Source organism: Pongo abelii, chromosome 20 (assembly GCF_028885655.2).
Source record: "Pongo abelii isolate AG06213 chromosome 20, NHGRI_mPonAbe1-v2.0_pri, whole genome shotgun sequence".
Classification (NCBI taxonomy): Eukaryota; Metazoa; Chordata; class Mammalia; order Primates; family Hominidae; genus Pongo; species Pongo abelii.
The window spans coordinates 53,134,301-53,161,476 of NC_072005.2; the positions used below are offsets into that span (position 1 = coordinate 53,134,301).

General features: G+C 55.4%; 1 protein-coding gene across 20 annotated transcripts; it reads left to right on the forward strand.

Moving 5' to 3' along the window:
• Positions 1-1,216: 1,216 nt before the first annotated feature.
• On the forward strand, positions 1,217-27,159 carry NPAS1 (neuronal PAS domain protein 1). Of its 20 annotated transcripts, none has more exons than XM_063720152.1 (13): positions 1,237-1,316; positions 2,949-3,112; positions 3,569-3,804; positions 3,942-4,055; positions 13,632-13,705; positions 14,000-14,089; positions 17,409-17,574; positions 20,470-20,585; positions 20,841-21,001; positions 21,859-21,965; positions 22,371-22,518; positions 24,199-24,293; positions 26,535-27,159. In XM_063720152.1, the coding sequence occupies exons 2-13, from the start codon at positions 2,991-2,993 to the stop codon at positions 26,786-26,788; spliced, it is 1,683 nt and encodes a 560-aa protein (XP_063576222.1). In that variant the 5' UTR covers positions 1,237-1,316; positions 2,949-2,990; the 3' UTR covers positions 26,789-27,159. The 20 variants fall into 20 exon arrangements, with proteins under 20 accessions (XP_054396741.1, XP_054396749.1, XP_054396752.1 ...); XM_054540761.2 differs by having other exon boundaries at positions 26,591-27,159; XM_063720153.1 differs by having other exon boundaries at positions 20,844-21,001.
• The last annotated feature ends 17 nt before the right edge of the window (positions 27,160-27,176 follow it).

The window sequence follows — 27,176 nt, forward strand, 5'->3', positions numbered from 1 at the left end:
GTGCTGGGATCGCAGGCATGAGCCACTGCGCCCGGCCAACAAAACATTTTTAAAAAATAGCTGGGTGGGGTGGTGCATACCTGTAGTCCCAGCCACTTAGAAGGCTAGGTGGGAGAATCTCTTGAGCCTGGGAGTTCAAGGCTGCAGTGAGCAGTGATCATGCAGCCCGGGTGACAGAGCAAGAAGACTGTCTCAAAAATAATTAATTAATTAATTAATGGCACAAGTGCACCTCTCATGGCTGGCATAGCACCTGCCCAGGCTGCACAGCCAGGAAGTGCTATCAGGAGACAGGAGCCCATGATCTGAGCTTGAATCCTTGCCTGGAAACCCTGGCAAGTCTCTCTGGGGATAAATAAGGAACTATTGTCTGAGAGGCCACTATCACCAGGCTATATCACTTCCCCATGTCTTGGTTTCCCTAGTTGTAAAATGGGTCTAGTAAGAGAGCCCATCTCAGAATCTTGCTGTAAAATAAAGTATTAGCAAAAAACAAGCACTCCCTTAAGTGTTAACTATGAGGATCACAAATGAGTTTGTGTGTTCTTGTGAGCAAATGCACACGGGTGTTTGTGTGTGCCTCAGTTTCCCCATCTGCCAAACCAAAGGCCAGCGCGTGCTTCCTGCAAGCCCCTGACTGTATGCCTCTTCTAAGACTCCCTGCTCCATTTTCTTTTTCTTTTCTTTTCTTTCTTTTTTTTTTGAAATGGACTCTCCTTCTCTGGCCCAGGGCGGGATCTTGGCTCACTGCAACCTCCGCCTCCCAGGTTCAAGCGATTTTCCTGCCTCAGCCTCCCGAGTAGCTGGGATTACAGGCGCCCACCACTACACCCAGCTGATTTTTGTATTTTTAGTAGAGACAGGGTTTCACTATGTTGGCCAGGCTGGCCTTGAACTCCTGACCTCAGGTGATCCACCCGCCTTGGCCTCCCAAGGTGCTGGGATTACAGGTGTAAGCCACCGCGCCCGGCCCCCAGCTCCATTTTCATTCCCCATGTTAAGGTCATGTAGAGGCTTTTAAGTGCCTGGAGACCCCCATGCCAGGGAGCACCCTGAGAACGGGAAGTGGGGGCTGCATGGAGGGAAGGAGCTAGGGGAACTGTAGGACCTCCTATCATACTGGAGAAGGCTTGGACGCCTGGGTCCCCGTCCTCTGTGCGAGGTGCTACAACCCCTGAGTTCCCATTTATGATCTAATAGGGAGCTTGGATGTCAGGGTTCCCGTCCCTGCGGCGGGGGGGATGGAGATAAGACGCCAGGATCCTGGTCTCTGGAGCTCCTTAGAGAGCTGGATCCTGGTGCCTGACGAGGGAGGAGTAAGTCCCCCTTGTAAGGCGGGTTGGGTTTGGATGCGAAGTCCTAGCCCTGTGGGGGGAGAGTGTGCTGACACCCAGGAGTTCTCTCCCGGAAAGGGAGGGTCTCGAATTCTGGATTTGTGTCCCTGGAGGGAGCACTGACGTGAGTCTCCACTCGTACACGGAGCTCGGGTGCAGGGTACCTGTCTTGTCCCGAGGGGCTGCTGGGGCACTAGCTGCCTCCTGAAGGGGTGTAGACAGTGCCCGGACTCCGCTGTTCCCCTCTTGGAGTGGGGAAGCTCCGATCCGAGGTTCTACATTCTGACCCCCGACGTCACCGTGGGGCAAGGGAACTCGGACCCCAGAGTAACTGGGCCCCCTACCAGGGAAAGGCGAACGGGGCGGGTCCGGGGGCGGAGACGCGGCGGGCGGGGCTCCGGCAGACCCCGCCCCCGCCCGCCGCGCTGGTCGCGCGTCTCCAAGTCTGCGAGGCCGAGGTGGGCGCCGAGAGCCGGGCGCCACAGCCCGCGCGTCCCGCTGCGCCCCGCGCGCCCCGGGGTCTATGGAGCGGCCCCTCCGCGCCGCCCGGCCGGCCCCACGCCGCGCCCGGAGGCTGCTCTGCGGCCAAGTAATCGGACTGGCGGTCCTGCGGGTAGGGGAAGCTTGCGGGCTGGCAGGAGGGGGACTTCTGAGTCCCGGAGGAATGGGGGGCTGGAACTCCAGTGTCCTGGGGGCTAGGGGGTCGGGACGAGGGTATCCCGAGGCTGGGGGAAGGGGCGCACGGATGTTTGGGTGCTGGAGAAATCTGGGGTTGGGAGACCTGGACACGGGGCTCTGGGGCATCTGGACACCTGGCTGGGAGGTTTGGGGGCGGCCTGGTTCCTGGGGTTAGGGGGTGTTCTGAACGCCTGGTCCTGGAGGAATGAAGACCTAACTGAAAACGTTAGGAGATCAGGAGACCAGGACACCTGGGCCCCGCGTGTCGGGTCAATCCTGGGGGCGTCCTGGGGCAGAGGCTGTGGCGGCTGAGTCCGGGGCTGGGGCTCGCGCGCCGGGGTCTTCAGGGAGGAAGTTGTGGTCGTGGGGATGTGGCGGTCCGAACACGTGGCGCCACCCCGAGAGGCTGGGGGGATCCCTGGGCAGGACACAGGATGGGGGTCCCTGCCCTCTGCCCCCTGCCTCCTTAGCCCAGCCGGGAAAACAGGGTGCAGATCCGGGGAGTCAGACACCGGGGATGGGCTTGGGGGGCGGGTCCTCGGGGCAGAGGGCTCCGGGGGCTGGGGCGTGCGTGCCTGGCCCGGGAGGCGCCCGCCCCCCGCCCGGCTTGGGCATGCTTGGCACGCAGCGCGCGGGCCGGTTCGATCCGTATGCGCGCCGCGTGCGCCCATTGGTATGCGGGAGCCGGCCCGGCGCGGGCGTGAGGCGGGCGCGCTGGCGGGCGGCGCGGGGGAGGCGGCGGCGGGGCACGTCCTCACCCGGAGCGCCAGCCCCGGGCCGGCTAGGGTGGGAACTGAGGCCTCCAGGGAGGGGAAACTGAGGCACCATCCAGCCCCCCAGCTCCTTGCTGGGACCCTGAGCCCCGCACGGATCTCAGTTTCCCTAGAAGGTCTCCCGAGGGCACTGAGCGCTGCCCCTGGCCCCCTCCCGCTGCAGGAGACTCGGGGCTCGGAGCCCGCCTGAGCGAGCCCTCCGGAGATGGCGGCCCCCTATCCCGGCAGTGGCGGCGGAAGCGAGGTCAAATGCGTGGGAGGCCGCGGCGCCAGCGTCCCCTGGGACTTTCTACCCGGGCTGATGGTCAAGGCGCCGTCCGGACCGTGGTGAGCAAAGCCCCGCCCCCCTGGCCGCAGCCCCGCCCCCGGGGAGGTGTCCCCGGGGCCAATTCACACCAGATGTTCTGTCCCGGTGCCAAGGGGCAGTTCACACCCAGCTCCCTGACCCGACCCTTAGAGCTAAAAGGTCTTACTTTGAGTTAACTACCGTCCTGAGCCCGGTCCCCTGCGTTCTGCTTCTAGTCCCGGTCCTCAGAATTCCCGCCCAACATCTTTAATCTCTCGCTCTTCCTCCTCCTTCCCCCCAGAATTGACACTCGAGGTTCTGTCCCTGGGTCGGAGTGTAGAATCCACACTCCGGTCTGCTCCCACCTCCAGAGATGTGGAATCCACTCCCAACGTCCCGTCCCGTTCCCAAGGCCCCGGGAGGCGGGGCTCGCCCCCAGTTCCCAAGCCCCTGAGCCCCGGGGCCCCGCCGACACCTCCTCCGCGCCGCCCGCCCAGCCTGCAGGCGCAGCGCAAGGAGAAGTCCCGGAACGCGGCGCGTTCGCGGCGCGGGAAGGAGAACCTGGAGTTCTTCGAGCTGGCCAAGCTTCTCCCGCTGCCCGGCGCCATCTCCAGCCAGCTGGACAAGGCTTCCATCGTGCGCCTCAGCGTCACCTACCTCCGCCTGCGCCGTTTCGCCGCGCTGGGGGCGCCGCCCTGGGGGCTGAGAGCCGCGGGGCCGCCAGCTGGCCTCGGTGAGTGCGCATGCGCGGGGCGAGGGTCCCAGGGCCCTCCAGGCGGAGTCACTGCAGCCCAGATCCGGGCTGCGGGCCTGCCCTCGCCCAGATGCTTGTCTCTGGAGTCAGCCAGGACCTTTACGTGTCCCTATCAGGTGGCTTCTGCTCTCCAAGCCTCAGTTTATTCAACTGTCAAATGGGCGCAAGAGATTGGGAAGATTTCGTGAATTCTGCCCTAAACAAGGCCCTGGCAGTTCTATTGGTCACTGGTAAATGCTATTCCTATATTTTTATTAGAGGAGAGGAATCATTATTACAACCAAAGAAACTCCCAGCTGCATGAGCGGGACAGAGGGGACTCACCCTGGCTTGGGACGCCCATTAGCTAATGGGCGAGAGAGATACCCTGGACCCAGACCTGAGGGGCCCCGGCGGGGACCGAAGGACTGTACAGTCTGAGCCCCTCGTTGGAGGAGCAAGAGGGAGACTATGATATGGCGGATGAGATGGGGAACTTCAGGAAGATGCCCCAGGGTTCCTGTCGCCGCGCAGCCACCCCGCAGCTTTGCAACCCCGGGCAGGTCGCCTCACTTCTCTGTGCCTTAATGTGAAGTGGGAAAAAACGGTCCAACCTCCCCCAGGGGGCTGAGCAGAGAATCAATCAGGTCATATTTGCAAAGTCCCTGGAAGTGCCTAGCTCAGAGAAAGCCACCGCTATGCGGCCAGTGCTGTTATCAGCAGTGACCTTGCAGGGCTGCTGGAGGGGTTCGGGGCATGGAGGAGGGGGCGGGGGGCTGCCGCTTTTGGAGCATCTCCTGCCTGTCTGGCACTTTTCTGAGTGCTGGGATCCAGCAGGAGAAACAAACTAGACAAAAGTCCCTGCCCCGGAGCGGCTGGCATCCTAGTGGCCAAGACGTAATAAAGAAATAGGCGAAGCAATATAATCTAGAATATGTAAAAATATAAACTCTGTAAGATACAGATAAATATCTAAGTTTATTATTATTACTCAGACTTTATTATTGAGACATGAAAGTGTTGTTATGTTGTTATTATTACTTGTATTTTATGTGTTTGTTACAGCTTTGCGGTTATGAGGATAAGGCAGTGTGAGTGGTGTTTATCTGAAGTCTCAGGGCACCCCAGGCTACCCCTGTCCCCATCCCTCCAGGAGAAGAGGGTGTCCTTAGGGTGGGGTTGGAGGGGCTCCAATTCCCCTCCTGCCCCGTCCCAGGGGAAGAGGGGGGGGAGAGAAAATAGCATTGATTAAGCTCGCAATAAATCACCATTTAAATTTAAATAATCCGGCTTCCCAGGCGGTAATTAGGCGAATTGACTGGCGCGGAGAGAATGCGGCATTAGCGCCGCTGATTACTGTCATTACCGCGAACAACATGTGCGCCGGCGGGGGATAAACATCTTGTCTATTGTCCCCGAGCTGAAGGGGGGGAAAGGGGGGGCTAAGAGAGTCCCGGCGGCGTCCAGCCCCCCCATTACCTGGATGGGCATTCCGGGGCTCAGAGGCATCAGGGGCTGGCTGAGGTCACAGCACTGACGTGGCAGAGCACGGACTTAATCGACCCCACCTGGACCACGGTGCCAAGTGGAAGCAGGGTCAGGACAGTGTGGGGGGGCTTGGTACTGCATGGACTCCCATAGTCCCAAAATTGGGAAATCGGGGGACAGAGGCATTTCTAGCTCTACAGGGTCCCTAACAAGAGGCGAAGCACCTGCTTCCATAGTTCAGAGGAGGAGCTGAGGACAGCATTTTAGCTGAAGCCACAGAGCAGAGCACTGTCAGTCACACTCTCTGAAGGGGAGGGGACTCCCATGCCCTCCTCAGTAATAAGCCGGGCACCATGGCTCACATCCGTAATCCCAGCACTTTGGGAGGCCGAGGCGGGCAGATCACAAGGTCAGGAGTTCGAGACCATCCTGGCCAACATCGTAAAATCCCATCTCTACTAAAATATAAAAAATAGCTGGGCGTGGTGGTGTGTCCCTGTAGTCCCAGCTACCCCGGAGGCTAAGGCAGGGGAATCACTTGAACCCAGGAGGCGGAGATTGCAGTGAGCCGAGATCACACCACTGCACTCTAGACTGGTGACAGTGCAAGACTCCGTCTCAAAAAATATATAAAAATAAAAATAAATAAACAAATTAGCCAGGTTTGGTGGCACCTGCCTGTAGTCCCTGATACTGAAGAGGATGAGGTGGGAGGATTGCTTGAGCTGAGGAGGTCGAGGCTGCAGTGAGCCGTGATCATGCCACTGCACTCCAGCCTGGGCAACAGAGCAAGACCCAGTACCTAAAATAATAACAGTAATAGTAATCATATAGAATGCATGCATCAGACCTGGGATAAGCCCTGTACACAAAATAACTTTCTTTTTCAGAGGGAGGCACTATTATGACTCCCAAGTTACAGAAGTGTTTGCCCAAGGTCGCACAGCTGGGATTCAAACACAGATGACCTGGCCCCAAAGGCCGCCTCTCAACCATCATACGTGGTCTGTAGGTCTACAGGGATGGGTTCTAGGTCTCTGCCTCTCTAGGCCTCAGTCCACCATCTGTGAAATGGGACAACAGATGTTCAAGTCTAGCCCTGAGCCTCTGAGTCTGGAGAGGAGACAGCCTAAACCTCATGTCAGCATTCCCTATTGCTTTTTTTGTGTGTGTGTGAAACGCAGTTTTGCTCTTGTTGCCCGGGCTGGAGTGCAGTGTTGCAATCTCTGCTCACTGCAATCTCTGCCTCCTGGGTTCAAGCAATTCTCCTGACTCAGCCTCCCCAGTAGCTGGGATTACAGGTGCCTGCCACTGCACCCGGCTAATTTTTTGTATTTTTAGTAAAGACGGGGTTTCACCATGTTGGCCAGGCTGGTCTCGAACTCCTGACCTCCTTATCCTCCCAAAGTGCTGGGATCACAGTCGTGAGGCACCGCGCCTGGCTTTTACGGCGTTCTTTCTTCCCATAGCACTTATTGTCATCTGACACTCTGTATTTATCTTGTTATTTTGTGTCATTCACCAACAGCCCCTTGGTTGCTGAGCCTGGAATAGCATCTGGGACACAATGAGGGCTTACTAAATTGTTGAGTGACTGTGGCAGTTGAGGGAAGGAGGGGTGACATCTTTCTTTCTTTCTTTCTTTCTTTCTTTCTTTCTTTCTTTCTTTATAGACGGAGTTTTGCTCTTGTTGCCCAGGCTGGAGTGCAATGGCGTGATCTCGGCTCACCGCAACCTCCTTCTCCTGGGTTCAAGCAGTTCTCCTGCTTCAACCTCCCTAGTAGCTGGGATTACAGGCACGTGCCACCACGCCCGGCTAATTTTGTATTTTTAGTAGAGATGGGGTTTCTCCATGTTGGTCAGGCTGGTCTCAAACTCCCGACCTCAGGTGATCCGCCTGCCTCAGCCTCCCAAAGTGCTGGGATTACAGGTGTGAGCCACCGTGCCCGGCCCTTTTTTTATTTTTTTGAAACAGGGTCTTGCTCTGTCGCCCAGGCTGGAATGCAGTAGTGCAATCTTGGCTCACTGCAGCCTCCACCTACCAGGCTCAAGAGATCCTCCCACTTCAGCCTTCCAAGTAGCCAGGACTACAGGTGCACGCCACCACGCCTAGCTACTTTTTGCATTTTTTATAGAGATGAGGTCTCTCCATGTTGCCCAGGCTGGCCTCACGTTCCTGGGATCAAGTGATTTGCCAACCTTGGCCTCCCAAAGTGTTGGGATTACAGGTATGAGCCACTGTACCTAGCCAAGGGGTGACTTCTTCTTAGCTCACAGGTCAGGCACATCCTCGCTGAGGAAGTAACTTTTTTTTTTTTTTTTTTTTTTTTGAGACAGAGTCTTGCTCTGTCACCCAGGCTGGAGTGCAATGGTGCGATCTCGGCTCACTGCAACCTCCACTTCCCAGGTTCAAGCGATTCTCCTGCCTCAGCCTCCCAAGTAGCTGGGTTACAAGCACACGCCACCATGCCCAGCTAATTTTTGTATTTTTAGTAGAGACAGGGTTTCACCATGTTGGCCAGGCTGGTCTTGAACTCCTGACCTCAGGTGATCCATCCACCTCAGCCTCCCAAAGTGCTGGGATTACAGGTGTAAGCCACTGGGCCCAGCCAAGGAAGTGATCTTTGAGCTGAGGCTCCAAGGTGTGGGAGCAGCTGTGAGAAAAGCTGGAAGAGAGTGACTCAGCAGAGGGAACAGCAGGTGCAAAGGCCCTGAGGCAGGCGGGGATCAGCTTGCTGGGTGCAGAGCCTCATGCACCGTGGTGGGTTTGGCTGTTACCCACAGTGAGAGGGGAGACACAGAGGTGGTGAAGGCGGAAGTAGGAGCCCAGTGAGGATGAGGGCGTGGTGGTCCAGCCAGGGCAGCTAGACTGGGCTGAGGCCATGGGTGGTGGAACATAGGTGACATGGTCAGGTCCAACCCCTGGGACTTGCTTAAAATGCATGTGGGTGTGAGAGACACAGAGGGCGGCCTCCAAGAAACCACCCGAAAAGGCAGTGGTGCCCTGATGTTATCTGTAGTCATACTGAAAAGAAAAGTGCGGCCGGGGTGGTGGCTCACACCTGTAATCCCAGCACTTTGTGAGGCCGAGACAGGTGGATCACCTGAGGTCAGGAGTTCAAGACAAGCCTGACCAATATGGTGAAACCCCGTCTCAACTAAAAATACAAAAATTAGCCGGGCGTGATGGTGGTCGCCTGTAATCCCAGCTACTTGGGAGGATGAGGCAGGAAAATCACTTGAACCAGGAGGCAGAGGTTGCAGTGAGCTGAGATCCTGCCACTGCACTCTAGCCTGGGTGTCAGTGCTAGTCGCCGTCTCAAAAAAAAAAAAAAGAGAGAAAGGTGGCATGACTCCCAGTATTAGACACCTACTGTATGCACTAGCCCATTCAACTCTATCACTGTAGACCCATTTTACAGATGAGGCTGAGGAAAGTAAAGGCAAAGGTGACCCAGCACTGCCCCACCCCATGGTGCTCGCCCCCATGCAGCCCTCAGGCCTGCGGCGCTTTGACAATGGGGCATGTGAGGGACCCCTCTCCCCGACTTCCCTGGGTGATGAAGCCCCAGCCTCTCCTCTCCAGGACCCAGGGTCAGCACATCCCTTCAGGGCAGTTGAGAGGGCAGGTGATGGGGGAGATCTGGGAACTTGGAAGAGGCCTTGGCTTCTGCCTTCTGCCCCTGGATCCTCCTCTCTCTGCCCCAGGTCCCCCCTCTCTCTGCCCCTGGTCCCCCCCTCTCTGTACCCAGTTTCCCCCTCTCTCTGCCCTTGAGTCCCCCTCTCTCTGCCCCTGGTCTCGATTCTCTCTACCCCTGGTCTCCCGTCTCTCCGCCCCGGTCTCCCGTCTCTCTGCCCCTCGTGCTCCCTCTCTGTGCAAGAGATGAGGACACTGAGCAGGTTCTGATAAGAACCACAGCAAGTGTTTGTTAAATGGATGAGTGATGTTTGGGTTCTGGACATGGGAGGGCAGATGTGGAAGTGGTGAAAAGTCTCCTGCTGAATGTGGGGGACAGAGGAGTGGGGACATTTTGAGGGGAGAGGGAGAGGAGGAAACAGCAGGAGGCATCGGGGAGTTGGTGGGATCCGGAGGTGGAGGCTGGGGGTAAAAAGACACATCAGTCAGTGATCAGAAGGAGACTCTGGGGGTCCCTTTCACAGGGGACCGGACCCATGTATGGGGAAGAGCAGGTCCCCAAGCCCCCCCACCACCACACCCCCTAATCCCGACGTGCCCATTAATGTTGTTAATTGCAGCGGTTCAGTCTGACCCAGGCTGATCCTGGGAGAGGGAAAATGAAGGAATTAGCAAAAATGACAGGGGAAAATTGCAACAATTAGCAGGCAGCATTGTTCCTGCCTGTCACCCGGCTGGTTCCGAGCTGTATCTTGAGGGAGGGGGTCCCCTTCACCCCCCCAGCCCCCCAGTAATTGTTCCTGGAGCTCCAGGCGGAGGTGGAGGCAGGGAGGAACAGCCAGGAGGGTGTGGGGTACTCCTGGGAGGAGGAAGCTCAGCCCAGACACTAGGGGGCTGGGGATGCGGGGGCTGCGCGCCCATGGGGGAGGGGCGGGGTTTCGCCGCCTGGTGTTTTGATGGTCGGGTAATAACAATAGTAATCACACTATTAATACCAGTCCCGGCTCTGTGCCGCAGCATCTGCTTCTGCCAGGCCCCAGCCAGGCCCTTTCTGTCTGTTAAGTGGACTGAATGCGTAACCAGCCTGGGGAGTCACCGCTCCTGGCAAACCCGCTTGACAGAGGAGGAAACTGAGGCACAGAGCGGCAGAGAGGCTGGTCCCAGGGCACACAGCCAGGGAGGAGAAGTGCTGGGGCCTGATAGGAGACCTGGCCCCTTAGCCCCATAGGAAGAAGGCACTTGGGGACCCTCAAGGTCACCGAGTCTCTCGCCTGGCTCCCCACTCTCAGCACTGGGTCGGAGCTCCCTCGGGAGTTGTCCTCTGCAGGGTCAGGGTCACCCAGGGGTCCTGGGTGGGGACAGGCTCTGGGACCCCCAGGTCTCTGCCTACCCCCAGCACAAGGTCCTGGGTCCTAGCTCCTGACTGTAGGGAGGACGGGGCAGGGGGCACTGGTCTCACTTTGTCTTGGTCTCAGTTGCCATCTCTGTCTCTCTCTGCATCTCTTTTCCTCTGTCTCTCCATCTCTATTTTTTTTTTAGTTTTTGTTTGTTTGTTTTTGTTTTTATTTTTTTGAGATGGAGTCTTGCTCTTGCTGCCCAGGCTGGAGTGCAGTGGCACAATCTCGGCTCACTGCAACCTCTGCCTCCCAGGTTCGAGCAATTCTCCTGCCTCAGCCTCCAGAGTAGCTGGGATTAGAGGCGCCCACCACCACACCCGGCTAGTTTTTTTGTATTTTTAGTAGAGACAGGGTTTCACTATGTTGGCCAGGAAGGTCTCGAACTCCTGACCTCAGGTGTTCTGCCCACCTCAGCCTCTCAAAGTGCTGAGATTATAGGCGTGAGCCACTGCGCCCGGCCTTAGTATTTTTATTTATTATTATTATTATTATTGAGATGTAGTTTCACTCTTGTTGCCCAGGCTGGAGTGCAGTGGTGGGATCTCGGCTCACTGCAACCTCCACCTCCTGGGTTCAAGTGATTCTCCCTCTTCAGCCTCCCAAATAGCTGGAACCACAGGCACGTGCTACCACACCTGGCTAATTTTTTGTATTTTTGGTAGAGACGGAGTTTCACCATGTTGGCCAGGCTGGTCTTGAACTCCTGGCCTCAGGTGATCCACCCACCTCCGCCTCCCAAAGCGCTGAGATTGCAGGTGTGAGCCACCGTGCCCGGCCTCCCCATTTTATTTACTCATTCATGAGTTGGACATTTGTGTGGTTTCCACCTTTTGAATGATGTGAAGTATGCTGCTATGAATACACATGTACATGCTACAACGCCTGTTTTCAATTCTTTTGATTACATAGATTACATACATAGAAGTGGATTTACTAAGTCGTATGATAATTCTATGTTAACTTATTGAGAAACCATCAAATTGTTTTCCACAGTGGCTGTACAATTTTACATTCCCACCAGCAATGTATGAGGGTTCCAATTTCACCACATCCTTACCAACACTTATTTTCTGTGTTGTTTGTTTTGTTTTGTTTTTGTTTGTTTTTTGAGATGGAGTCTCGCTCTGTCACCCAGGATGGAGTGCAGTGTCATGATCTCGGCTCACTGCAAGCTCTACCTCCTGGGTTCAAGGGATTCTCCTGCCTCAGCCTCCTAAGTAGCTGTGATTATAGGTGCACGCCACCACGCCCAGCTAATTTTTATATTTTTAGTAGAGATAAGATTTCACCATGTTGGCCAGGCTGGTCTCAAACTCCTGACCTCGTGATCCACCCTCCTCGGCCTCCCAAAGTGCTGGGATTACAGGCATGAGCCACCGCGCCTGGCCACTTTCTACTTTTTTGATGCTAGCCATCCTAGCGGGTGTGGAGTGGTGTCTCATTGTGGTTTTGATTTTCATTTTCCTAATGACTAATGATGTTGAGCATCTTTTCATGTGTTTATTGGCCATTTGTGTATCTTCTTTGGAGAAATATCTATTCAAGTCCTTTGCCCATTTTTAAAGATATATTTTTTGTAGAGATGGGGGTCTCACTGCATTGCCCAGGCTGGTCTCAATCTCTTGGGTTCAAGCAATCCTCCCACCTCAGCCTCCCAAAGTGCTGAGATCACAGGTATGAGCCACCGTGCCTGGCCCTTTGCCTTTTTTTTTTTTTTTTTCCCGGGACAGAGTCTCACTCTATCACCCAGGCTGCAGTGCACTGGCCCTAACTCAGCTCACTGCAACCTCCGCCTCCGGGTTCAAGCGATTTATCCTGCCTCAGCCTCCCGAGTAGCTGGAATTATAGGCACCCGCCATCATGCCCGGCTAATTTTTGTAGAGACGGGGTTTCATAATGTTGGCTGGTCTCGAACTCCTGACCTCAGGTGATCCACCCACCTCGGCCTCCCAGAGTGTTGGGATTACAGGCGTGAGCCACCACACTGGGCCCCTTTGCCCATTTTTGAATTGTCTTTTTGTTGTTGAGTTGTAAAATCTCTGTCTCCTTCTATTCCCTTATATCCCTCTGTCTCTGTCTTTCAGTCTCCTGTCTGCCTCCTCATCCTTCAGGTCTGCTCAAATGTCCCCTCCTTCAACAGCCCTAACCCCATTACTCTTCATTTTGCACCACCTATTTCATTCTCCATAGCACTGGCCACAAAGGGTGATTTCATATTTGTTAGTTTCTTTCTTTTTGCCTTTTTTTTTTTTTTTAACAGATCGAGTCTCACTTTGTTGCCCAGGCTGCAGTGCAGTGGCGCGATCTCGACTCACTGCAACCTCCGCTTCCCAGGTTCAAGCGATCCTCCCACCTAGGCTCCTAAATAGCTGGAATTACAGGCCCACGCCACCATGCCCAGCTAATTTTTTTGTTTTTAGTAGTGACAGGTTTCACCATGTTGGTCAGGCTGGTCTCAAACTCCTGACCTCAAGCGATCTACCCGCCTCGGCCTCCCAAAGTGCTTGGATTACAGGCATGAGCCACCTCGCCCAGCCTGTTGGTTTCTTTTCTTTCTTTCTTTTTTTTTTTTTTTTTGGGATGGAGTCTCGCACTGTCGTCCAGGCTGGAGTGCAGTGGTGTGATCTTGGCTCACTGCAACCTCCGCCTCTCCCGGGTTCAAGCGATTCTTCTGCCTCAACCTCCCGAGTAGCCAGGACTACAGGCGCCCACCTCCACACCCAGCTAATTTGTATTTTCAGTAGAGACCGGGTTTCATCATATTGGCCAGGCTGGTCTCGAACCCCTGACCTTGTGATCTGCCTGCCTCGGCCTCCCAAAGTGCTGGGATTACAGGTGTGAGCCACCTCGCCCAGCCTGTTGGTTTCTTATTTATTTATTTTTATGGGATCCCTAAGCAGAGATGTTAGTTTCTTGCTTGCTGTTCAACTGCCCCTGGTCTGAGAGCCCAGCAGGAGCAGGGGTTGCTGGGTATCCTGGTCACCGTTGCACTCCCAGCAATGCCTAGTGCAGGACATAGGGAGAGTAGGTATTCAGGAAGCTTTTGTGAGTGAATGGGTGGATGAATGAATGAATCCCTCTATGCACCCCCTGGCCCGTCTGTCTCTGTGAGTCAGTCTGTCACTCACTGTCCCACCCACCTGTGTGTCCCACGCCCCAGGTCTTTCCCCCATGGGTGCCCAGATACCCCAAGATGTCCACAAGCCTTAGGGGAAGAGAGGGAAGTTTGTAGACTGGCTCCCGGGGGACCTGCCCTGGGCAGGGTCAGCCAGACTAACAGGCTTCATCCTTCCATCTGCCCCCAGCCCCAGGCCGCCGCGGCCCCGCAGCGCTGGTCTCCGAAGTCTTCGAGCAGCACCTGGGAGGTCACATCTTGCAGGTGAGTGAGGCCCCTTCCCTGCCTGCTGCTCCTTGCTACCACCTAGCGGCCACCTCTGGAGAACGGCAGCCTCTTCAGCATCCATCCATTGTTGGGGGTACCTGGACTGGGAAGCCGAATGCTCAAGATCCCCCCACTCCTCCCTGCCCCTTCCGAGGACCACTGAAGCCCCCTCCCCACCAAAACAGTCCACCTCAGGCGGAGACCCAGGTTTCAGAACCTCTTACCACTTGGCGAATGGAAAGAGGGACACCAGGCCTTCCCCTTCCCCCTCCCTGTCTCTCCCGGCTCTAGTCCCTGGATGGCTTTGTGTTCGCCTTGAACCAGGAAGGAAAATTCCTCTACATCTCAGAGACAGTCTCCATCTATCTGGGTCTCTCACAGGTAAGGGACCCCCAGTGGACCTGGATTGGCTCAGCCACCATCTCCCTTGCCAGGCCTATGCATATCATTCCTCACTCCTGATCTCACCATAGCAGCAAGAAAAAAAGGACTGGATCTCTGTGGTTCCCAAAGGGTGTTCCTTGGCACCCCACATGGCACCCAGCATGGTTCATCCTCGAAGGCAGAGGAGGGCTATTTTTGTTTGTTTGTTTGTTTTTGAGACAGAGTCTCTCTCTATCACCCATGCTGGAGTGCAGTGGCACCATCTCCACCCAGTGCAACCTCCACCTCCCGGGTTCAAACAATTCTCCTGCCTCAGCCTCCTGAGTAGCTGGGACTACAGGCGCCCATCACACCCGGCTAACTTTTTGTATTTTTAGTAAAGACGGGGTTTCACCATGTTAGCCAGGATGGCCGAGATCTCCTGACCTCGTGATCCACCCGCCTCGGCCTCCCAAAGTGCTAGGATTACAATGTGAGCCACTGTCCTGGCTGATGAGGGCTATTTTTTTTTTTTTTTTTTTTTTTTTTTGAGTCGGAGTTTCACTCTTGTTGCCCAGGCTGGAGTGCAATTGTACGATCTCGGCTCACTGCAACCTCTGCCTCCTGGGTTCAAGCAATTCTCCTGCCTCAGCCTCCCGAGTAGCTGGGATTACAGACATGCACCACCACGCCTGGCTAATTTTGTATTTTTTAAATACAGACAGGGTTTCTGCATGTTGGTCAGGCTTGTCTTGAACTCTCAACCTCAGGTGATCCGCCTGCCTCAGCCTCCAAAAGTGCTGGGATTACAGCATGAGCCACCGCGCCCGGCCTTGGGTGGCGGCGGGGGCGGCTATTAAAGTAACAAGTAGATCTGAGGGAAAGCAGGTTCACTGAAAGATCAGTTTGCCAATGACTGGCGGGCCAGATGCACCGTATTTGCCAACACTTGTTTCTTCTTAACAATTTTAAAGGTTTAGAGGCCGCACACGCTGGCTCATGCCTGTAATCCCAACACTTTGGGAGGCTGAGGCAGGAGGATCACTTGAGGCCAGGAATTCAAAACCAGCCTGGGCAACATAGTGAGACACCCCACCACCCCCACCCCCACCATCTCTACAAAAAAACTTAAAAATTAGCCAGGCATGGTGGCACACTGTTGTCCCAGCTACTCAGGAGGTTGAGATGGGAGGATCGCTTGAGCCCATAGGGCAAGGTGGCAATGAGCCATGATGAAGCCACTGGACAACTCCAACATGGACAACAAAGTGAGGGTATGCCTAAAAAAAAAAAAAGGGCCGGGCGCAGTGGCTCACACCTGTAATCCCAGCACTTTGGGAGGCCGAGGCGGGCAAATCACCTGAGGTTGGAAGTTCAAGACCAGCCTGACCAACATGGAGAAACCCCGTCTCTCTACTAAAAAACAAAAAAAAAATACAAAATTAGCCAGGCGTGGTGGCGGACACCTGTAATCCCAGCTACTCAGGAGGCTGAGGCAGGATAATCACTTGAACCCGGGAAGTGGAGGGTGCAGTGAGCCGAGATTGTGGCATTGCACTCCAGCCTGGGCAACAGGAGCGAAACTCTGTCTCAGAAAAAAAAAAAAGGGCAGGATGACCATCCTTGGAGCCCTGGCATCTCACAGCACCTTAAGCTTTGCCAGTCCCTCCAATACAAATTGCTGTCAACTTTGATCATTTTTACAAATATTTTTCACAAACAGGAAATTTAGGAAATTCAGTGCATTGGCTGAGTAGCTTTTCAGTGAGATTCCTGGAGGAGGAAGACACCAAAAGGAGGGGAATTTGGACAAGAGGACGGGAGGCAGGAAGAGTGGAGGAAAAGCTTGGCCAGGTGTGGTGGCTCACGCCTGTAATCCCAGCACTTTGGGAGGCAAAGGCGGGCAGATCACCTGAGGTCAGGAGTTTGAGACCAACCTGGAATTTGGACAAGAGGAAGGGAGGGAGGAAGAGTGGAGGAAAAGCTTGGCCAGGTGTGGTGGCTCACGCCTGTAATCCCAGCACTTTGGGAGGCAAAGGCGGCAGATCACCTGAGGTCAGGAGTTCGAGACCAACCTGGGCAACATGGTGAAACCCAGTCTCTACTAAAAATACAAAATTAGCCAGGTGTGCTGGCAGATGTCTATAGTCCCAGCTACTCTGGAGGCTGAGGCAGAAGAATCACTTGAACCCAGGAGGCAGAGGTTGCAGTGAGCCGAGATTGCACCATTGCACTCCAGCCTGGGCAACGAGAGCAAAACTCCATCTCAAAAACAAAACAAAACAAAACAAAGTCCAGGCACGGTGGCTCACGCCCATAAACCCAGCACTTTGGGAGACTGAGGCGGGCAGATCACCTGAGGTCGGGAGTTTGAGACCAGCCTGACCAACATGGAGAAACCCCATCTCTACTAAAAATACAAAATTAGCCAGGTGTGTTGGCACATGCCTGTAATCCCAGCTTCTTGGGAGGCTGAGGCAGGAGAATTGCTTGAACCTGGGAGGCGGAGGTCACGGTGAGCCAAGATCGCGCCATTGCACTCCAGCCTGAGCAACAAGAGCAAAACTCCGTCTAAAAAAAAAAAAAAGAAGAAGGAAAGGCTTGAAGCTGTTGAAGCTGGCGTGGGGGAGGATTTAATGAGGGGGCGGAGCCCAGAGGGATAACTGACTGAGGGAAGGATGTGACCCCCCAAGCTGAGGGGCAATGGGAGTCATGGCAGCCGTGGTGGTCAGGTAAGTAACTTGCAGAGGCATCTTTGAACTGTAGGTCAGAAGACCAGTGAGGACGCTGGGGCAGAAACACAGTGGGGAGAAGATGGGGGCCTGCATTGAGGGAGGCAGGGAGAGAAGGGGACTGCTAGGAGAGAGATTTACGAGGTAGAATTGAATGTAAAAGTGTCTGATTGAAAAGCTCTAACTCTTTAAGAGCTTAAAAACCACTCCCCTGTTTGTAACTTGAATCTCATTCCTGCTGGGACACCCAGTGATTCATGCCAGGGCACAGTTGTTTGCTGTATGGGGGTGGCAGTGAGTAAGCAGGAGTTGGGTAAACGGAGGCTCTGACACCTCCCACCCACGCCCCACTCCCACACACAGCCCCTTAATAGAGTGGGCGGGGAAAAATCCTTACTAATCACTGGGTATGAAGCGAGAAGAGTCTAAGTTTGTATCTTCCGTTTGAAAGGTAATTTTTCTTTTTCTTTTTTTTTCTTAAAAAAACACACTGGCATGAAGCGCACCTGCGTGCAGGCAAATGAGGCAAGGCTGAGCACAGCGGGCGGGCGAGTTACTGCGCGCGCACCTCACCCGCCCCCTGCATTCCCCTCCTTCGCCGGCAGGTGGAGATGACGGGCAGCAGCGTCTTCGACTACATTCACCCTGGGGACCACTCAGAGGTGCTGGAGCAACTGGGGCTGCGGACCCCGACCCCCGGCCCCCCAACCCCGCCCTCCGTCTCCTCTTCCTCCTCCTCTTCCTCTTCGCTTGCAGATACCCCCGAGATCGGTAATTCTAAGGGCTCCTAAAGAATGAAGTCTGAGGGTAGATCGGGGGACGCCCGCTGTACTGTATCCAGCCATGCCGCGTTTATACAAATAGCAGTGAAGTTAGAACTGTGTAGAACGAATCTTTGCAAAAGGAATCGAATATAAATTGAGGCGGTGAGACTTGGCTCCTTAAGTTTGCCAAGCTCCCAAAGATTCGAGCTACAGAAAGACCCCCCTGGCTGCTGAAAGGAGTTGGGAGAGGCTTAGGTAAATAACAAGGCAGGCTTATTGGGCAGGCACTGGGCTGTGCCTTTAAATACATAATCACATTACATAATTACATTAGGGCCGGGCGCGGCGGCTCGCGCCTGTAACCCCAGCACTTCGGGAGGCCCAGGGGGGCGGATCACTTGAGCTCAGTTGGAGACCAGCCTGGGCAACATAGTGAAACCCCATCTCTACAAAAATTACAAAAAAGGCCAGGCGTGGTGGTGCAAACCTATAGCCCCAGCACTTTGGGAGGCCAAGGCGGGTAGATCACCTGAAGTCAGGAGTTCGAGACCAGCCTGGCTTGCATAGTGAAACCCCATCTCTACTAAAAATACAAAAAAAAAAAAAAAAAATTAGCTGGGTATGGTGGCGCGTGCCTGAGTCCCAGCTACTCGGGAGGCTGAGGCAGGAGGATCCCTTGAACCCAGGAGATGGAGGTCGCAGTGAGCAGAGATTGTGCCACTGCACTCCAGCCTGGGCGAGTCCAAGACTCTGTCTCCAAAAAAACAACGACAGCAAAAGAAAGAAAAGAAAAAAACATTAGCTGTGCATGATGACACATGCCAGTGGTCCCAGCTACTTGGCAGGTGGGAGGATGGCTTGAGCCTTGGGGACAGAGGTTGCAGTGAGGAGATCACGTCGCTGCACCCCAGCCTGGGTGACAGAGCCAGTGTCTGGGGAAAAAAAAAAAAAAAAAAGGCTGGGTGCAGTGGCTCCCGCCTGTAATCCCAGCACTTTGGGAGGCCGACGTGGGTGGATCACCTGAGGTCAGGAGTTCGAGACCAGCCTGGCCAACATGGTGAAACCCCATCTCTACTAAAAATACAAAAATTAGCCGGGCATGGTGCAGGTGCTTGTAATTCCAGCATCTCAGGAAGCTGAGGCAGGAGAATCACTTGAACCCAGGAGGTGGAGGTTGCAGTGAGCCAAGATCAGGCTATTGTACTCCGAGTGAGACTCCGTCTCCAAAAAAAAAAAAATTCCATTAGATCCTAAGCACAGACCCACAATGCAAGAACTGTTATCTCCATTTTACAGCAGAAAACTGAGGCACGGCGCAGAGAGGTTAAGTTAATTGCCCCAGGTCACACAGCTATAAGTGATTGAGTTGGATTCCAGCCCAGGTCTGTCTGCTCCAGGGTCAGCATGCCTAACCCTTCTCTCCAGTGGAAATTTCCACTCCCACTGTGTATGGGAGGGAGGGTGCTGCAGATTACCCTGCCAGCTCTTTTTAGCTCTGAGATGTTGGGGGCCTATGAGGCTAACTATCCTGTAAATAGGATTTTCCAATCTTGGGTTTGCTTAACACCAAAAACATCTGAGACATCAGCTGTGCTTGCAAGCGTGGGGCGATGTCTGCCACACGTGCAGGCTGTTGGGGAGTGGGACTGTGTTTCTACCTGAGTTTTAGGCACAGGGTCATCTGTGTGTGAGCATATTTTTAAGACTGTTTTGTAGGGGTTACAGAAGGATCTGGATTTGTGAGTCTTATTTGTTGCTATTCCCCGATCCCCTGTTCTGGGCCAGCCCCTGTCCTGGTGACACAGTAGTGACCATGACAGCTCCAGCCCCACCCACCTGGGGCTCCCAGTCCAGTGAGGGGAGACCGACCTGTCCTCAGACAGTGGCAACCACGATGGGGCAGGGCTGGGATAGGGGAACCCAGAGGGGATGGCTGACCCAGCCTGAGGGTCAGGGAGGGCTTCTTGGAGGAGGAGAAGTCTGTGCTGAGACCTGGAGGATGGGGCCTGAGAGGTGGGCTTTCCTCTAAAGGCCTCAGGAAGCTATGGCAGGTTCAGAGCAGGGGAGGGTCGGGGCAGGTTTGAGCATTAGAAAGACGTAGATGGGGCCAGGCGCAGTGGCTCACGCCTATAATCCCAGCACTTTGGGAGGCTGAGGCGGCCAGATCATGAGGTCAAGAGATCGAGACCATCCTGGCCAACATGGCGAAACCCTGTCTCTACTAAAAATACAAAAACTAGCTGGGCATGATGGCACGTGCCTGTAATCCCAGCTACTCAGGAGGCTGAGGCAGGAGAATCACTTGAACTGGGGAGACGGAGGTTGCAGTGAGCCGAGATCGTGCCACTGCACTCTAGCCTGGTGACAGAGCGAGACTCCAGCTCAAAAAAAAAAAAAAAAAAGACGTGGATGGGACCAGGCATGGTGGCTCACACCTGTAATCACAGCATCTTGGGAGGCCAAGGAGGGCAGATCACTTGAAGTCAGGAGTTCGAAACCAGCCTGACCAACATGGTAAAACCCCACCTCTACTAAAAATACAAAAATTAGTCGGGCGTGGTAGCATGTGCCTGTAATCCCAGCTACTTGGGAGGCTGAGGCAGAAGAATCACTTGAACCCAGGAGGCGGAGGTTGCAGTGAGCCAAGATTGCGCCACTCACTCCAGCCTGGGCGACAGAGTGATATTCAGTCTCAAAAAAAAAAAAAAGATGCGGATGGCTGCCACATAGGGGAGCCCACATACTGTCCCCGTGAGCTTTCAAAATCATCAGGCATGCCTCTGAGTGCGGCCGTGGCCCAGTGGACATCTTGTATCTATGTCCGGCTGGCTCTGCAAGGGTCAGGGTGGCCTGTGTGTTTCCTCTTCAGGACCCCATAACCTTCCTTCACTCTCTGTCCCAGAGGCCAGCCTCACCAAGGTGCCCCCCTCCTCCCTGGTCCAGGAGCGCTCCTTCTTTGTCCGCATGAAATCCACGCTCACCAAGAGGGGGCTGCACGTCAAGGCCTCGGGGTACAAGGTGGGTGTGAGCAGTCAGGCTCCCGTATTCCAGCCAGCCATGTCCCCGGATTGAGGGTGACCGAGGGAACCAGGCTGGTGGCTTCACTGGCTGCAGGTGGCTTAGGGAACTGGGTCTGGGAGTGGGACTGGGGGGGCGGTCACACAGTGTCCAGTCTTCCAGCACCTGTGGGGGACAGAGGGAACCCAGCCCAGTGATGGTCCTCTTGCCCCCACTGGCCCGCCTTGCCTCTCCTCCAACCACGCCCACCACCAGCAGGTCATCCACGTGACTGGGCGCCTTCGGGCCCACGCCCTGGGCCTTGTGGCCCTCGGGCACACGTTGCCCCCGGCCCCCCTGGCTGAGCTGCCACTCCACGGACACATGATCGTCTTCCGTCTCAGCCTGGGTCTCACCATCCTTGCTTGTGAGAGCAGGTACCGGGGTTGGGGGCTGTGGCGGGTGGATTGGGGGCACAATGGAGATCTGGGGGTACCTGGGGAGTCAGAGGGAGTGCTGGGTCTGCAGAGTAAGGCACTGGGGAGCCATAGGAGGTGGAACAGCAGTGGATGGGGCAGGGTGATGGGGAGAAGGGAGGGAAGGCAGGGGACCAGGGCGGAGGCCTAGCCCAGGGGTGCCTTCGGGGATGGAAGAGGGGCTGTGTCTTGGGTCTGGGCCCTCCTTCTGGGGCTGCAGATCTTGGCCCGTCTCAGCCCATTTCTCTGGTCTTTCATCTCTCATCCATTTCCTCTCCTGCACCCCACAGTGGAGGCAAATTAAGTGCTGAAATAGTCCCATGCTGTGAGGTCTCCAGGGCGCCTAGGGCCTTGCCACTAGCATCCACGTGAATACTCGTAGCTACCCCGGGAGAGACACTGTTTTGTGGTTTGTTTGTTTTGAGATGGAGTCTCACTCTGTCAGGCTGGAGTGCAGTGACACGATCTCAGCTCACTGCAACCTCCACCTCCCAGGTTCAAGTGATTCTCCTGCCTCAGCCTCTCAAGTAGCTGGGATTATAGGCGTGCACCACCACAACCAGCTAATTTTTGTATTTTTAGTAGAGACAGGGTTTCACCATCTTAGGCAGGCTGGTCTCGAACTCCTGACCTCAAGTGATCCACACGCCTCAGCCTCCCAAAGTGCTGGGATTACAGGTGTGAGCCACGCCTGCCAACACTGTTATTGCACCCATTTTACAGCAAGGGTCTGAACCCCAGGGGACTCTGGAGCCAACTCTGCCTCTCCCCCAACCCCGTGGTCTTGGACTCCTCCCCTCTTCTCTGTCACCCCCCAGAGTCAGCGACCACATGGACCTGGGGCCCTCAGAGCTGGTGGGCCGCAGCTGCTACCAGTTCGTCCACGGACAGGACGCCACCAGGATCCGCCAGAGTCATGTGGACTGTGAGACCCACCTCCACCCACCAAGCCTGCCTACCACCCCCCAGACCCGAGCACCCCACTCCCTGGTCCCTGGAAGTCCTTCTTCAGGGCTGCCCACAGTCCCTCCTGCTGCACCTACAGCTCCAGGGACTCCGTTTAGCACTGGAAGAGCAGCAAGGAGACTGAGTGATGCCTCAGGATGTGGGGGGGTGTTGGGGGGCTGTGGGGTCTCCAAAACACCCAAGAGGCCTCGCTGCTGGGCTACCTCTCAGTCTCTCTGACTCTGCCTCTCTGTGCTTTCACCTTTTTCTCTTCTCCCCATTCCCCTGCTCTCACCCCGCCTGTCTCCTCCTATCCACCCTGCTCTCTCTGTCTCGCCCCTGTCCCCACCCCACCCCTTCCCGTCTCCCCCTGGGCTGGGCCCAGTGCTGGACAAGGGTCAGGTGATGACTGGTTACTACCGTTGGCTGCGGCGTGCCGGGGGCTTCGTGTGGCTGCAGTCTGTGGCCACGGTGGCTGGGAGCGGGAAGAGCCCCGGGGAGCACCATGTGCTTTGGGTCAGCCACGTGCTCAGGTGAGGGCTGTACCCACCCCTCCTGCAGGGGACTCAGGGCCCTGCTGTCTCTCCCCACCTCCAGTGGGGGTGCTTTGGGGAGGGCTTCTAGAATGGGACAAGCCCAAGGGGTCTGCAGACACGAAGGGGAAGGAGGGGAAGATGGTGAGAGCAGAGGCCCAGAGTGGAACGGTCTTGCTGGCAGGAGACAGAGAGGAGTCGCCAGGGGGAGGGGAACAGTATCTTTGAGGAAGGTAGGGGCAGGCTCACAGCCTCCTCAGGCTCAGGTGGAGGGTCTGGACTCTTGACTCTGGGGCACTGGGGAGCCACGGCAGGCTCTTACCAGGGGAGGCCCACAGAGCACAGCAACTAATGGATAGAAGCAGGGAGGGGTGTTCCAAGCGCAGGGAGGGGTGTTCCAAGCAAAGGAAGGGCTCCAAGCAACAGCCTGACCCTAAAGGTAATGCCTTGGGCTGGAGTAGAAAGCAGTGAGAAACCAGCCTGAAGATGACGGCCTGGCCTTTTGGTGCAGGGGCACTGGAGAGTCACAGAAAGCTTTAGAGCTGGAGAGGATCATACTCAGATCTGCTTTTTAGAAAGACTGCTCTAGACCGGACATGGTGGCTCATACCTGTAATCCCAACAATTTGGGAGGCCGAGGCAGGTGGTTTGCCTGAGCCCAGGAGTTGAAGACCAGCCTGGGCAACAAAGTGAGGTCCCATCTCTATTAAAAAAAATTTTTTTAAATTGGCCAGTTACAGTGGCACGCACCTGTGGTCCCAGCTACAGCAGAGGCTGAGGTGGGAGGATCACCTGAGCCCAGGAGGTCGAGGCTGCAGTGAGCCGTGATCGTGCCACTGCACTCCAGCCTGGGCGACAGAGTGAGACCCTGTCTCAAAAAAAAAAAAAAAAAAAAAAAAAAGGAAAAAACACCCTTCTAGGCCAGGCACAGTGGCTCACGCCTGGAATCCCAGCACTTTGGGAGGCCGAGGTAGGTGGATCACGAGGTCAGGAGTTGAAGACCAGCCTGGCCAAGAAAGTGAAACCTCATCTCTACTAAAAATAAAAAAAATTAGCCGGGCATGGTGGTGCGCGCCTGTAATCCCAGCTACTCAGGAAGCTGAAGCAGAATTACTTGAACCCGGGAGGCGGAGGTTGCAGTGAGCCAAGATCATGCCACTGCACTCCAGCCTGGGCGACACAGTGAGACTCCATCTCAAAAACAAACAAACAAAACCCTTCTAGCTGCCATGAAGGAGGCACTGAGGGACAAGATGGGTGCTGGAGGACCAGGGCAGAGGCTGGGGCCAGTCCTGGGAAGTGCCAGACTCTATGGGGGAGGAGGGGAGGAGACCATCTTATGCTTTGCTGAGCCCGGATTTGGGCTCCTGAGAGGAACAGCAGGTTTGAAAGGAAGTTGTAGACATCAGATGGGCATGAGGTGCCAGAGGACATCCAGTTGGTGACATCCAGGTGGCCACCGGCTATCCAGGTCTGGCCTTAGGAGCGAGGGCCACGCCGGGCTAGAAATCAACCCAGAGTTTAGGGATCTGGTGATGAGCCCCGTAAGTGCCTCAGGGTGAGGACTCCACATTTCCCCGTGGGGGTGTCCACACTTATTGCCACAAGTTGGGTAAAGCAGGAGGGAGTCCTGAGAGGCCAAGGACCCCTGGCTCCTAACCACATCAATCTTCTCCCCAGCCAAGCCGAGGGTGGTCAAACTCCTTTGGATGCCTTCCAGCTTCCAGCCAGCATGGCCTGTGAGGAGGCATCCAGCCCGGGGCCAGAGCCCACAGGTGAGCCCCACCTCCCACCTCGGCCCCTGGGAAGCTCCAAGGAATCTTTGGGTCCTGCCTGTCCATTCCAGAAGCCACTAGCCACATGCAGCCATTTATATACAATTAAAATTAAAATCCAGGCTGGTGCAGTGGCTCACGCCTATAATCCCAGCACTTTGGGAGGCTGAGGCGGGTGGATCACGAGGTCAACATGGATCACGAGATCAAGACCAACATGGTGAAACCTTGTCTCTACTAAAAATACAAAAATTAGCTGGGCGTGGTGGCACGCGCCTGTAATCCCAGCTATTTGAAAGGCTGAGGCAGGAGAATTGCTTGAACCCGGGAGGCAGAGATTGCACCACTGCACTCCAGCCTGGCGACAGAGCGAGACTCTGTCTCAAAAAAAAAAAAAAAAAAAAAAAATTTAAATCCAGGCCGGGCGTGGTGACTCATGCCTGTAATCCCAGTACTTCGGGAGGCCGAGGCAGGCAGACCATGAGGTCAGGAGATGGAGACCATCCTGGCTAATATGGTGAAACCCTATCTCTACTAAAAATATAAAAAATTAGCTGGACATGGTGCCATGCTCCTGTAATCCCAACTACTCGGGAGGCTAAGGCAGGAGAATCACTTGAACCTGGAGGGCAGAGGTTGCAGTGAGCCGAGATCATGCCACTGCACTCCAGCCTAGGTGACAGAGCAAGATTTAAAAAAAAAAAAAAAGAAATTAGCTGGGCATGGTGGCACGTGCCTGTAGTCCCAGCTACTCAGGAGGCTGAGGCAGGAGAGTCGCTTCTACCCAGGAGTCAGAGGTTGCAGTGAGCTGAGATCGCACCGCTGCACTCCAGCCTGGGTGACAGAGGGAGACTCCTACTCCGTCTCAAAAAAATAAAATAAAATAAAGTAAAATCCAGGCCAGACGCGGTGGCTTATGCCTGTAAACCCAGAACTTTGGGAGGCTGAGGTAAGAGAATTGCTTTAGCCTAAGAGTTCAAGACAAGCCTGGGCAACATAGTGAGACCCCGTCTCAACAAAAAGTTTAAAACTTAGCCAGGTGTGGTGGTGCACACCCATAGTCCCAGCTACTCGGGAGGCTGAGGTGGTAGGATTTCTTGAGCCCGGGAGTTAGAGGCTGCAGTGCACTGTGACAGCTGTACTGCACTCCAGCCTGGGTGATGGGGTGAGACCTCGTCTCAAAAAAATTTATTTATTTATTTTTTTGGGGGGATGGAGTTTCACTCTTGTTGCCCAGGCTGGAGTGCAATAGCACAATCTCGGCTCACTGCAACCTCCGCCTCCCGGGTTCAAGTGATTCTCCTGCCTCAGCCTCCCAAGTAGGTGGGATTACAGGCGCCCACCACCATGCCCGGCTAATTTAGTATTTTTAGTAGAGACAGGGTTTCGCCACGTTGGCCAGGCTGGTCTCGAACTCCTGACCTCAGGTGATTCTCCCGCCTCGGCCTCCCAAAGTGCTGGGATTACAGGCGTGAGCCACCTTGCCCTGCAAAACAAAACAAAACAAAACAAAAAACACTTTAAATCCATATCCTCACTCACACCTGCCACATTTCGTGTGCATAGTAGCCACATGTGGCCAGTGGCTGCTTCATGGGACAGTGTAGATGTAGAACATTTCCATTACCACAGAAAGCTCTATCCTGGAAACTTCCATTGAAGAGCACATGTCTAGACCAGGGTATCTTGTTCTCTGTCTGCTCTACTGACATTAGGGCCAGGTGGTTCTGTGTTGGAGGGGACACTGTGGGATGTTTATTTCACAGCATCCCTGGCCTCTACCCTTTAGATGCCAATGGTACCCTCCCCAGGGCTGTGACACTCCAAAATATCTCCAGACATTGCCAGGTGTCTCCTGGCGACAGAACCAGCTGGCCGGGCACAGTGGCTCACGCCTGTAATCCCAGCACTTTGGGAGGCTGACGCAGGCAGATCACCTGAGGTCAGGAGTTTGAGACCAGTCTGGCCAACATGGCGACACCCCATCTCTACTTAAAAGAAAAATCAGTTGGGTGTGGTGGCACACGCCTGTAATCCCAGCTACTGGGGAGGCTGAGGCAGGAGAATAGCTTGAACCCCAGAGGCGGAGGTTGCAGTGAGCCGAGATGGTGCTGGTGCACTCCAGCCTGGGGGACAGAGCAAGACTCCGTCTCAAAAAAAAAAAAAAAAAAAAAAAAAAAAAAAAACCACTCCCAGCTGAGAACTCAAGGTCTGGCCACTGAGCACAGCTCCATTCCACAGATGGGAAGACTGAGGGCTGGGGACACACACAGGCCCTCAGCATCTTCCTCTTCCAGAGCCGGAGCCTCCGACGGAAGGGAAGCAGGCTGCCCCGGCGGAGAACGAGGCCCCCCAGACCCAGGGCAAACGCATCAAAGTGGAGCCCGGCCCGAGGGAAACCAAAGGCTCTGAGGACAGTGGCGACGAGGATCCCTCTGGCCACCCGGCCACACCGCGGCCCGAGTTCACCTCTGTCATCCGGGCAGGGGTCCTGAAGCAGGACCCGGTGCGGCCATGGGGCCTGGCGCCTCCCGGGGACCCCCCGCCCACCCTCCTGCACGCGGGCTTCCTGCCGCCGGTGGTGCGGGGCCTGTGCACGCCCGGTGCCATCCGCTACGGCCCCGCGGAGCTGGGTCTGGTGTACCCGCACCTGCAGAGGCTGGGTCCAGGCCCCGCGCTCCCGGAGGCCTTTTACCCGCCCCTGGGCCTGCCCTACCCGGGGCCCGCGGGCACCAGGCTGCCGCGGAAGGGGGACTGAGGACTGGCAGAGCTGCCGGCGCTGTACCCTGCGACAACCGGGGTCCCCCAGGACAGTAGGCGCGGCTCTGCCCGTAGCCCTGAGAATTAAACACCGGCTCTCCCTGCAGTGGTTTGGGCTCCGGG

What these genes read in the sequence shown, in the direction of transcription:
- NPAS1 (XM_054540761.2), top strand. Translation starts at nt 2,991, where the DNA reads ATGGCGGCCCCCTATCCCGGCAGTGGCGGCGGAAGCGAGGTCAAATGC. An exon ending in TGGGAGGTCACATCTTGCAG is followed by an intron (nt 13,706 to 13,999) that starts GTGAGTGAGGCC and finishes TCCCGGCTCTAG; the next exon opens with TCCCTGGATGGCTTTGTGTT. An exon ending in TGCAGATACCCCCGAGATCG is followed by an intron (nt 17,575 to 20,469) that starts GTAATTCTAAGG and finishes TCTCTGTCCCAG; the next exon opens with AGGCCAGCCTCACCAAGGTG.